Source organism: Hypanus sabinus, chromosome 11 (genome assembly GCF_030144855.1).
Source record: "Hypanus sabinus isolate sHypSab1 chromosome 11, sHypSab1.hap1, whole genome shotgun sequence".
In the NCBI taxonomy this organism is placed as follows: Eukaryota; Metazoa; Chordata; class Chondrichthyes; order Myliobatiformes; family Dasyatidae; genus Hypanus; species Hypanus sabinus.
In genome coordinates this window covers 113,887,846-113,900,423 of record NC_082716.1, presented here as the reverse complement: position 1 = coordinate 113,900,423, position 12,578 = coordinate 113,887,846, and the positions used below count along the sequence as shown (strand labels likewise).

The following is a 12,578-nucleotide window of genomic DNA, read 5'->3' as shown; positions in this document are numbered from 1 at the left end:
GCAGTGTTTGGATTCTAGTTTAGTTCTAGTTCAATTTCATCATTTAAACTTTAAGAGCCAGCTAAATAGTGTGTTACTCAATCTAAGTCAGCAGATTGCAGTATAGAGTCTCACTCTTGAGACACAAACTGATCATCTAGGATGCTTTGACAGTATGCTATTATGGTCATCATCGTTTGAGCAAGGTATCAAACTGAAGACTATTTTCCCCAGAGTCTTAGAGGCATCATGTTATTATTCAGACGTCACTAAAACCAAAAAATTCATAGTTATTTGCAGGACCTTTGCAAGGGACTGATTATCACTTTTTCTTGTCAACAGTGACTATATTTAACGTACATAATTTATTGTGTGAACTCTTCAGGAGTGGTGCCACATAGTGTTAATGCAATGCTATTACAGCTCGGGGTGTTGGAGTTCAGGTTCAATTCCAACACCATCCTGTAAGGAACTTGTACGTCTTCCACCATGAATGCACGTGTTTCCTCCGGGTGCTCCGATTTCCTTCCACAGTCCAAAGATGTACCAGTTAGTAGGTTAATTGGTCATTGATTAGGCTTAGGGTTAAATAGGTGAGTTGCTGGGCAGTACGGCTCATTGGGCTGGAAGGAGCTGTTTTGCGTTGTACTCTCTCTAAATTTAAAAAAAAATTCAAGGTTTAAGGTACATTTATTATCAAGATAATACAATATACAACTTTGAGATTAGTCTTGCAGGCAGCCACAAAATAGACATTGTAGAACCCATTTAAAGAAAACCCCACATAAGACCATCAGACATGCAGGAGAAAAGAACAAATTACGCACACTACAAAAAACCAAATAAGTAACATACAAAACATTAAACATCAAACCGTCAAGTCCCAAGGAGTGAGTCCAAAACTACGATCTGCCGAGGCAGATAAAGCAAGGTGAGAAGCTGATGGCCATGGCCTCAGCCACTGAGTTAGTCAATTTAGCACTGTGTCGACAGCTGCAGACCTTGATTAAATCAAAAATGTGAATATCACTTATAGAAAATAGAAAATAATCTTTCAATGCATTTATTTGTTTTGTGCAAAAGTCTACCATCATCATTGTTTATATGACTTGGAGAGGTGAATGATTTGTTCAAAAATATGTATTTATTTATTGAGATACAGCACAATGGGCCCTTCTAGCTCTTTGAGCTATGCCAACCAGCAACCCCCGATTTAATCCTAGCCCAATCTCAGGACAATTTACAATGTCCAATTAACCTACCAACCAGTACATCTTTGGTCTGTGGGAGGAAACCGGAGCATCCAGAGGAAACGTACACAGTCACGTAGGAGACTGTACTAATTCATTACAGGCAGCAGCGGGAATTGAACCCGGATTGCAGGTAATGTAAAGCATTGTGCTGACTGCTTTGCTGCCATGCCGCCCATGCAGAATAGTTTGTAATGAGTGGTCTAGGAGAACATTTCTCTCCCTAAGCATCCCTGCCAATGTGCCTTTACTGCACTCTAGCAGCCTCCCTCTGACCAAGTTTTTGTCCAACTCCTAGCTTATCTTCTCCCCCTCCCTCCCCACAATTCCAGCAGGTGCTACATAAATGTGTATTGGTTTGTTTTTGCAGAAATGTAATTTCCGTGTTTCCTGTTTGTAGGAATTTAAACACTTATCACAGAGGCTGGACTGCTTGGATCTAAAAGGTAAGGTGCCTACTTATTATTATCATTGCAAATTCTTATTTGATAATAGGGTAGGTGTCTCTGAGCAGAATGTTGTGGAGATTTGAGAGAGTTGCAGCAATATTTTGGGTGGCGGGCTGGAGATAAGGCTCTATCAAAGGAGGTGTAAGGCACTCCTTCCCTCTGCTAGCCTGCAGTCACCCTTGGGCAAGGTGTAGCACCTGCTTAGCCCCCATCTCGCTGATCAGGGTCACGTGAAGCCATGGGAGCAGGTAGTGAATGGTCATATGTGCATATCACCAAGTCCTGGTTATGTGACCACTGACACCAGGCAATCTCTGAAGAGTATTGATAATGGCTGGGGGATCACCCATCTTATAAAGACACTGCCTAGGAGGCGGCGAAGGCAAACCACTTCTGTAGAAAAACTTAACAAGAACGAACATGTTTATGGAAAGACAGCGTTCACCCATGCTATACGACATGGCACATGACGAACAAGCAGTAATATTCTGATGTAGATCTGAAGAAGTACTTTGAAGCTGTTCTTAGACAACTGGAGGAACTCAGCAGGTCAGGTAGCATCTCTTCCCGAAGTGTCGACTGTTTATTTCCCTCCATAGATGCTGCCAGACTTGCAGAGTTTCTTCATCATTTTGCATGGGTTGCTCAAGATTTCCAACATCTGCAGAATCTCTTCTAATTTGCTGCTCTTTGATGGTTGCCTTCAGATGGGATCCTCATCAGAGAATAAAAGATCACAGATTTACAGTTCTCAAGATAGTTTATTGTGATAGACATACACACAGGACATATAGGCCATGAAAGTTAGCTTCTTGCAGCTGCGTTACAAACTTCTCAAACATAAGTTAGCATATAGGATGGTTCCAGTTAATTGGGACACATCAAGATCAGTACATTTTGGCCCAATTAAGTGCCCACCCCAATTAGCCAAAGTTCTATGGAAATACTTAAAAGGTATAAGAAAGACAAACTACCACTTAAATGAGTTAAAAAAAAATTATGTAAGAAAAGAATGACAGAACAAATTAGAACCCGCAATGCCACTACAGTACTATGAAACTGTGTTTTGATTCCTAATCGTTATCAAACGAAAAATGCATCCGGTCTACACTGGTACATTCTTTTGGATTGACTGTAAATGAACAACTTCAGGACAGACACCTGATGCAGAGAATCAAAGGTCAAGTTTAACGTCAGAGAAATATATTCAGTCAGCCCTCCTTATCCGCGAATTCCACATGCGCAAATTCAACCAACTGTGAATCACAAAAACCCGGAAGTGCTCTTCCAGCACTTGTTGTTCGAGCATGTACAGATTTTTTTTTCTTGTCATTATTCCCTAAACAATGCAGTATAACAACTATTTTACATAGCATTTACATTGTATTAGGTATTATAAGTAATCTAGAGATGATTTAAAGTATACGGGAGGATGTGCGTAGGTTATTGTGGATCAGGATCGAAAAAAATCAGAAGTTCTCTTACTAAGTAAGTCGGAACAAGTACATCCAGTATTATTTAGCATCAGTTAGTCAAACGTTTGTCTTAGTATATAGTATATATTTTACCTTTCTATGCATATAAAACATTTAAGAACGTATGTTCCAGCGCCAGGCTCAGGAACTTCTTCCCGAGTTCGGTCCAGTGACAGACTGCTATCGAGTGCGCTCTCCACCGTGCCGGGTTGATGTGAGGATCAAAAACCCAAAGCCCCAAAACCCAATAATTAAACCACTGCGTTGCTTAGTAATAATTGTAGCTTTCATCGGGCACAGCCTTTCTCACTTTATCCATTAAAATTGTTAATGGATCATTGACCGACTGTAGCCTAATGCTTTTCCAATGACCGATGGTGTTCCACCTCTTTCCGATCGCTTTATTATTTCCACTTTATTTTCAATCGTGATCGTGATTATTTTCATAAACAGAAACATCGTGGATTCAGATCTCTGCCGATGAGTCCTAATGTCCACCGCACTGGGACAGGTTAAATAAGGTCTGGGGTTCCGCTGGGTCCTAAGATCCACCGCATTGAGACAGGTTGAATAAGGGACTTGAGCATCCGCGAATTTTGGTATCCGCAAGGGGTCTCGGAACCAATCCCTCGTGGATAAGGAGGGCCGACTGTACAATATACATCCTGAAATGCATTTTCTTCTCAAAACATCCACGAAAACAGATAAGTGCTTGAAAGAATGAATGACAGTTAAACATGAGAACCCCAAAATCCCCCCAGCAGCAAAAATAAATGTGCATCGGTACAATCACCGAGCCCAAGCCTGTGCTAAGTGATAGCAAAGACACAGACCTTGCAGTTACCTCAAAAGCTTCGCATTTCATCCAAATTCGACAATCCACAGGTTCTCTCTCTCTCCCCGGCAAACGAGAAGGAGGTGTCCCCCATTTTCGTAGTGAGCATGAAACATAACAACTTGCTGGTTTATGATTTTAAAAAACGGTTTCATCGGTTTTTTTCGAGCTCTGTGTCCGAAGATCACAAAGACCTTGGGTCTTCGTGCCCACAGCAAAAGATTTTCAGGCCTCCCTGACGTGACGCTGACCCTCTATCCGCCCGTCTCCAGAGCCCTGAGATCTTAGGCTTCCAAACACGATTGAGATTCTCAGGCCAGACCCTTGGCATGTCGAATAGTGGCCAGTCATGGAACCCTGAGAATGGGTCCCATTCCCGCAAAGAACCGAAGCCTGCGTGTGACTCCAGGTCAGGGTCTTCTGAAGAACCTTGGAAGGGAAAAATAAAGATATTAAAGGTAGAAATAGAGCTGTTTGCGAAGATGCAAAGGGTTCGCCATTAGGCACCATCATTCCTCTTAATCTCCACCCCAACTTCATCCGTTATGTGAGCTGTTGCTTTCTTTGAATCTGTTAATGTTGCATATTTGTGGCCGAGAGTGCCATTTGGTGTGGCACAATAATAAAATAAAATGTGTGTTTCATCGGGATTGTAACTACCATCTGCACAATTTTTGAAGCAAGTCGGGAAGTTTTTCTAGATTACCATGTTTCTGAACTTACAGTATTAGCACTATTTTTCTCACCATGAGCTTTCTTTGAATTGCCTGCATTGCTATCGAGACAACCAATTATCTGTTGCTGTAAAATCTTCATGGCCAGCTTCTTAGCTAGCTTCTCTGACTTGTTTTCTTTTAACATTAGTTCTCGTTCTCTCTCCCCCCTCTCTCCCCCCCCTCTCCCCCCCCTCCCCCCCCCTCTCTCCCCCCCCTCTCTCCCCCCCTCTCTCCCCCCCTCTCTCCCCCCCCTCTCTCCCCCCCTCTCTCCCCCCCCTCTCCCCCCCTCTCTCCCCCCCTCTCTCCCCCCCTCTCTCCCCCCTCTCTCCCCCCCTCTCTCCCCCCCTCTCTCCCCCCCTCTCCCCCCCCTCTCTCCCCCCCTCTCTCCCCCCCCTCTCTCCCCCCCCTCTCTCCCCCCCTCTCTCCCCCCCCTCTCTCCCCCCCCTCTCTCCCCCCCCTCTCTCCCCCCCCTCTCTCCCCCCCCTCTCTCCCCCCCCTCTCTCCCCCCCCCTCTCTGCCCCACCCTTATCTAGTTACAAAAAAAACATTGATTGAGGGCCTCTTTAATACCTGGATCCTTACTGTCATAATTTTGTTTTTGGGATATTCCCTGTTGTCCGTCACGTAGTCATTATTCTTTCTGCAGTTTATTTTGATGATGTATCAAGCGTGCAATTGTAGATTTTGACACTCCAGTTGTTCTCTGCCAGTTGATGATGAGTGGTGTTAGTTGGATGGCTTTTAATTTATTCCAGTAGCACTGTATTAGAGGATGAGCTTTTTCCTTCAGTTTGGTATGCTTGGCATAACTGTGGTGTAATTTTCATCCTGTCAGGCTTTTGATTTTCAGTGTAACACTGGAAGTTAGTTTAAGATACGCTACGTAAAAGGAATGCCATGTTACAGCTAACGTCAATAGAAATGAGCAGCGCCTGGAACTGGCAGACCTTCAAGAAGGGCAGCTGTTGAGAAGACAAAAATTTGGCCACAGTGCCCAGGAATTGGCGGAGAGAATTGCCGAGGACTCCTTGCCCTGGTGTTATTGAGTGGCAGCAACACACTGATGGGCAGCATTGTGTACTGTGCCTCATTCAAATAGTCTGTTGGTGCTTACTGTATGCAATTGAGGCAAGAAGTATTGGTAAAGTTGAAGTCAAAGTTCAGTTTATTGAAATGCAGCCATATATGCAAATACCACCAAATGAAACAATGTTCCTTTAGGCCAAGGTGCACAACACATAAAACAATATTACCACAAATAAATCAACAAATAATGTGTATTTAAGATGCAAGATTAAAAATTATAAATTTATATTTTAAGTGTAACTTTTAAGTTAAAAAGCTTAACGCTATTTGCATTTAATACATGATGAGACCTGTGTAGTGGCAGGGAGTTCTGTAGTCTCACGGTCTGGGGGAAGAAGCTGTTTCCTGTCCTAACAGTTCTTGTCCTATTGCTACAGTACCTCCTGCCTGATGGTAAGGGGTCAAAGAGGTTTTTGGACGATGGGAGGGATCATTGACAGTGATAAGGGTCCTGTGTACGCAGCACTCCAGATAAATATCTCAGATAGGTGGAAGAAAGACCCCAATGATCTTCTCAGCAGTCATCACAATCCTTTGTACAGACTTGCCCAGGGAAATTTAGGGCTGTGATACTATCGTAATGTATCATTGAGAAAGCAAATTCAAAAGTGGACTTAAAGGCAGCTAAGGAGTCTGTTGGTGATTTTTTTAAAAATTGAAACCATTATGTCACACTTAATGAGACTAGCACCAGAACAGAGCACCAGAGAACCTGTCAGTTTATTTAAACCCTTGAGTTCATTCAAAAGTAGTAGTTTTTTCTTTTCAGGTGAGAAACTGGACTACAAAGCTTCAGAGGCCTTGGAAGAGGTTTTCAAACGGGTTCAGTTCAAACTAGTGGATTTGGAGGCAACCAACCTGGACGAAGATGTGAGCTATTTAAATACTTTTATAGATATATAGACCTCTGTCATTGTCAATTCTTAGTTTTCGTTTTCCATCTTGCTATCATTTTTCCTGATTTGTTAGTACTACTGTATTAGTGTGGATTTATGGCCACATTTCATCCAATATACACTACTTAGGCACATGTAGATACTGTATCTAGGGTGCCTAAGACTTCTGCACAGTAATGTCAATGTGGAGCAGCAAGTGAGTTTGTAAATCTGGTGGGAGCAAAGGATGTTGGAGCACCATGGAACAGGTGGCAAGAAAGAGTGCCATTATCTCTCTGGTGCTTCCCGCTCCCTCCCCTCTCCCTTTCCCTTTTCTCAACCATGATTTACCTGGATGAAGAAGTAGAAGGGTGGGTTGGTAAGTTTGCTGATGACACAAAGGTTGGGGGTGTTGTGGATAGTCTGGAGGGTTATCAGACAGTGGGACATCGATAGGATGCAGAACTGGGCTTAGAAGTGGCAGATCGAGTTCAAATCAGATGAGTGTGAAGTGGTTCACTTTGGTAGGTCCAATTTGGAGACAAAATATAATACACATGGTAAGACTGTCGATAGTGTGGAGGATCTGAGAGATCTTGGGGTCCTTGTTGATAGGACACTCAAAGCTGCTGCGCAGGTTGACAGTGTTGTGTTGTCATTCATCAACCATGGGATTGAGCTCAAGAGCCATGAGGTAATGTTACGGCTATATAAGACCTTAGTCAGCCCCCACTTGGAATACTGTGTACAGTTCTGGTCACCTCACTACAGGAAGGATGTGGATACTATAGAGAGATTGCAGAAGAGATTTACAAGGATGTTGCCTGGAATGGAGGGCATACCTTATGAGAATAAGTTGAGTGTATTTGGCCTTTTCTCCTTAGAGTGATGGACAATGAGAGGTGACCTGATAGAGGTGTTATAAGATGATGAGGGGCATTGATCATGTAGATGGCCAGAGGCTTTTTCCCAGGGCTGAAATGGCTCACATGAGGGAGCATAGTTTTAAGGTGCTTGGAAGTTGGTACCAAGGGAATATCAGGGGTAATTTTTTTGCACAGCGCATGGCGGTGGTGGAAGTGGATACAATAGGGTCTTTTAAGAGCCTCTTAGATAGGTACATGTGCTTAGAAAAATAGAGGACTATGCTTTAGGCAGTCACTAGAGTAGGTTACATGGTTCGCACAACATTGTGGGCCGAAAAGCCTGTTATTTGCTGTAAATTTCTATGTTCTGTGATTTCCCTTCTCCCTGCCTGATTTCCCACTCTCAGTCCACCCATATCAGAATCAGGTTTATCATTGCTCACATGGGTCATGAAATTATTTGCGACAGCAGTACAGTGCACTACATAAAATTACTACAGCACTGTGCAAAAGTCTTAGGCACCCCAGCTACATACAAAAAAAATATAATAATGAGTTTTGAACAGTACTGAACACATTTATGTTAATGCCAATCTAAACGATGTGTGGCTCACTATTGTTTGTGTCAGTTGCCCTTTTTGATGCCCTCCTGCTTGGTTAGCTGGCACATGAATAAAGCCCTTCTCTTAAACTTTGTGGCTCACTTGTGCTCTGTACTCTGACTCCAGCTGGACAGATGCATCGTGGGAATTATTGGGTCCTGGACATGATGGCCCATGTGTTGAGGAGCCCTCAAAAGCTCACTGTCAACCTGTGCACTATCTTCTGTTAACCCTTACAATACTGGTCTCAGTCACAACTTGTGTGGGCATCATGTCATTGAGGTAACTAAAAATCCCAGAGGGCCTACACAGAATAATCAAGCCAAAGTTAACTCTGTCAAGTTCAAATTCAAGTTTATTGTCATTCAGCTGTACACACCTATACAGTCAAATGAAACAATGTTCCTCTGGACCAAAGTGCATAGCGCAGTACATATAAGACCAATGAGCTATAAGAACAGAAATTAGGCCATTTGCCCCATCAAGTCTCCTCTGCTGTGTCATGATGGCTGGTCCATATTCCCTCTCAGCCAGAATCTCCTGTCTTCTCCCACACAACACATAGAGTAATATTCCCATAAATAAATTAATAAATAATAAATATATATTCCAGAATATTGGTATTTAGCATAAGGTGCATTTACAATACGTTAAAAATAACACTACTGGCGCTTCATGTGTGATGAGACCTGGGTGATGGCTGGAAGTTCAGTAGTTCACGTGGGTAATGTGCTAATACTTAACCAGTGAAAAATGAGAAAGGTGATAAACTGTTAAGTTTAGCTGCTATACAGCTTTCTTCCAGTGTGAAAACTACACGAGTTTGTCAAACAAAAGTACAAATCTTATAAAATGTATTATTTTTTAAAAAGCGGTGGTTTCCAGCAATGCTTATGCCTGTTCTCTTCTATGTACATTAGAGAGTGTGTGTGTGTGTATAATTCTAAAATATGGAATGAGGGTCCCAATGTCGGAATAGCCTTGCCAGCTTTTTAACAAATTTGTTTAAAATATAATTTGCTGTTTCCAAGTACCATTCTACTGTGTGTTTCTATAGGGGGCGTCGGCGTTGTTTGATATGATAGAGTACTATGAGTCGGCCACCCAGTTGAATATCTCTTTCAATAAGCACATCGGGACACGAGGCTGGCAGGCTGCAGCTCACATGATGAGGAAGGTAGGGACAACTCCTCACTTCTTTGGGCTACTTGCTAATTCACCTGAGCAACACACACAAAATGCTGGAGGAACTCAGCAGGTCTGACAGTGTCTATGGACAGAGTAACACACACAAAATGCTGGAGAAACTCAGCAGGTCAGGCAGCGTCAATGGACAGAGTAACACACACAAAATGCTGGAGGAACTCAGCAGGTCTGACAGTGTCTATGGACAGAGTAACACACACAAAATGCTGGAGAAACTCAGCAGGTCAGGCAGCGTCAATGGACAGAGTAACACACACAAAATGCTGGAGGAACTCAGCAGGTCTGACAGTGTCTATGGACAGAGTAACACACACAAAATGCTGGAGAAACTCAGCAGGTCAGGCAGCGTCAATGGACAGAGTAACACACACAAAATGCTGGAGGAACTCAGCAGGTCTGACAGTGTCTATGGACAGAGTAACACACACAAAATGCTGGAGAAACTCAGCAGGTCAGGCAGCGTCAATGGACAGAGTAACACACACAAAATGCTGGAGGAACTCAGCAGGTCAGACAGTGTCTATGGTCAGAGTAACACACACAAAATGCTGGAGGAACTCAGCAGGTCAGGCAGCGTCTATGGAGAGGAATAAAGATTTGATATTTCAGGCCAAGACTGGAAAGGAAAGGGGAAGAAGCTTTTTCCACCCATCACCTCGCAGCTTCTCAGTTCATCCACATTCCCCATCACCTGGTCTCACTGATCACCTGCCAGCTTGGTTCCTCCCCCCCCCCCCCCCCCACCCACCACCACCATAGTTTTTCTTGCATCTTACCCACCCCCCCCCCCCTTCCAGTTTTGATGAAGGGTCTTGGCCCGAAACGTCAACTGTTTATTCATTTCCATAGATGCTGCCTGGCCTGCTGAACTCCTCCAGTATTTTGTGTGCGTTACTCTAGATTTTTAGCATCTGTAGACTACCTCGTGTTTATGATTTGCTAATTTACCTGTTTCCTTTCCCTCTGCCTGGAAGCACCAGTGCTCCCTACTTCTGACACTGGACCTGGCTTCACATAACCACTGTGCTCTGTGGAGATTTTATCGGGGCCTACAAGAAAGAATTAATTGAACATCCATGTCTTTTGCAAATTTATGGTATTCTCAGAAAGGATGCTGAAAATATGAAATAACTTTATAGAACTGAAATGTAAAACTTTTCAATACGGATCAATGCCAACCTCGTGACTTATAACTTAACAACACAGTGTTCAAACATTAGAGGTGTGTGGGCATTTGATGTCCAGACCACACCAATCTCTGGCTCAAGTTTCCACGTAGTGCTCTGCTGCCAAACGTACAGTACTGAGACTAGTCAGCCAGTGCCAACTGATTTGGTAACTAAGAACAAAAGCAAAATAAAATGAACCGTTAAAGGGACTCAAGAGCCAGGTGGCATCTGTGAAGGGAAATGAGTCACCTATTGTTTCAGGTCAAGATCTTTCATTTGCACTGTAAAAGTGGAGCTATCCCACTTATTTCCCTGTAACCTATTCTCTTGTGCACGTCCATGCCAAATTTCCTGTCACCCACCTACACAATAACCTGGTAACCCTCAAGCCAGCATACCTTTGGGATTGGGAGGAAATGCACATAGTTACAGGGAGAGCACAAACAGCACCAAAGATCAGGATTAAACCCTGGCTGCTGGAGCTGGAGCTCAGCAGCATTACCTGCTGACCACTCATTTCAGGGGTAACTTGGGCTGGTCAGTAAATCCAATCCAAGGGCAACCACATTCTGTAAATTAGAAATCCTCTTTGGAAAAGGATTCAACATTAAACCCTTGAATTCTCCCTCCATACCTTATTTGATAAGTTTATTGTCCACTGTGGTTCACAATAATACATTGGAGCAGTATTAGGCCATTTGGCCCAACATGTCCATTCCATCATTCCATCATGGCTGACTTATTTTCCTCTCAAGCCCATTCTCCTGCATTCTCCCTGTAACCTTTGACACCCTTACTTATTAACCTCTGTGTCAACCTCTGCTTTAAATGTATACAATGACTTTGTTGCAATGAATTCCACAGATTCACCACTCTGTGGCTAAAAAAATTCCTCCTCACCTCTGTTTTAAAGGAACATCCTTTTATTCTGAGGCTGTGCCCTCTAGTCCTAGACTCCAACTATTTGAAACATCCTCTCCATGGCTGCTCTATCTGCCCTTTCAGTGTTCAGTAGGTTTGAATGAGATGCCCCCCCCCACCTTCTTGTAAACTCCAGTGAGTACAGGCCCAGGGCCATCAAATGCTCCTCATACAGTAACTGTTCCATTCCCAGGATCATTCACGTAGCAGTTAGCATAATGCCTTACAGTGCCAAAAATTGTGATCAAGGTTCAATTCTCACCACTTCTGTAAGGAGTCCATGATTGACTGAGTTTTCCCTGGATGCTCCAGTTTCCTCTCACATTCCAAAGACACACAGACGTAAAGATTAAGGTTAATGAGTTGTGAGCATGCTCTTTTGGAAGAGGACAGCAAGGCTTTGAGAGGAAGTGCGGCGGCGGCCATTTTCAAATTGTCCAATTGCGTCTCAGATCGGAGTTCTGAGAGGCGGGACTGCGCAGGCGCGTGAGGAGGCCTGGGAAGGAGGGAAGATATAAAAAAGGAGCGACTGAGTGAGGTAGTTCTCTTTTGGAAGAGGACAGCGAGGCCTTGAGAGGAAGTGCGGCGGCGGCCATTTTCAAATTGTCCAATTGCGTCTCAGATCGGAGTTCTGAGAGGCGGGACTGCGCAGGCGCGTGAGGAGGCCTGGGAAGGAGGGAAGATATAAAAAAGGAGCGACTGAGTGAGGTAGTTCTCTTTTGGAAGAGGACAACGAGGCCTTGAGAGGAAGTGCGGCGGCGGCCATTTTCAAATTGTCCAATTGCGTCTCAGATCGGAGTTCTGAGAGGCGGGACTGCGCAGGCGCGTGAGGAGGCCTGGGAAGGAGGGAAGATATAAAAAAGGAGCGACTGAGTGAGGTAGTTCTCTTTTGGAAGAGGACAGCGAGGCTTTGAGAGGAAGTGCGGCGGCGGCCATTTTCAAATTGTCCAATTGCGTCTCAGATCGGAGTTCTGAGAGGCGGGACTGCGCAGGCGCGTGAGGAGGCCTGGGAAGGAGGGAAGATATAAAAAAAACGCAGCCTTAAGAAGCGGGCAGCTTCGTTTGCGGGCAGCGGAGTGCGCCGGGAGCAGAGTGTAGGGCTTGGGCTCAGGGGGCTTAGGCGGAAGAGGGCACAGTAGGCTTATCTTT

At 44.1% G+C, this 12,578-nt stretch overlaps 1 protein-coding gene across 1 annotated transcript in view; it reads left to right on the top strand.

Moving 5' to 3' along the window:
* Positions 1 to 12,578, top strand: part of ppp1r37 (protein phosphatase 1, regulatory subunit 37) — a 138,945-nt gene that overhangs the window by 68,516 nt on the left and 57,851 nt on the right. Inside the window, exons 3-5 of the mRNA XM_059985181.1 lie at positions 1,630 to 1,675; positions 6,560 to 6,660; positions 9,191 to 9,310. Coding sequence (XP_059841164.1) covers positions 1,630 to 1,675; positions 6,560 to 6,660; positions 9,191 to 9,310 — 267 coding nt within the window. The remainder of the gene's footprint in view (positions 1 to 1,629; positions 1,676 to 6,559; positions 6,661 to 9,190; positions 9,311 to 12,578) is intronic.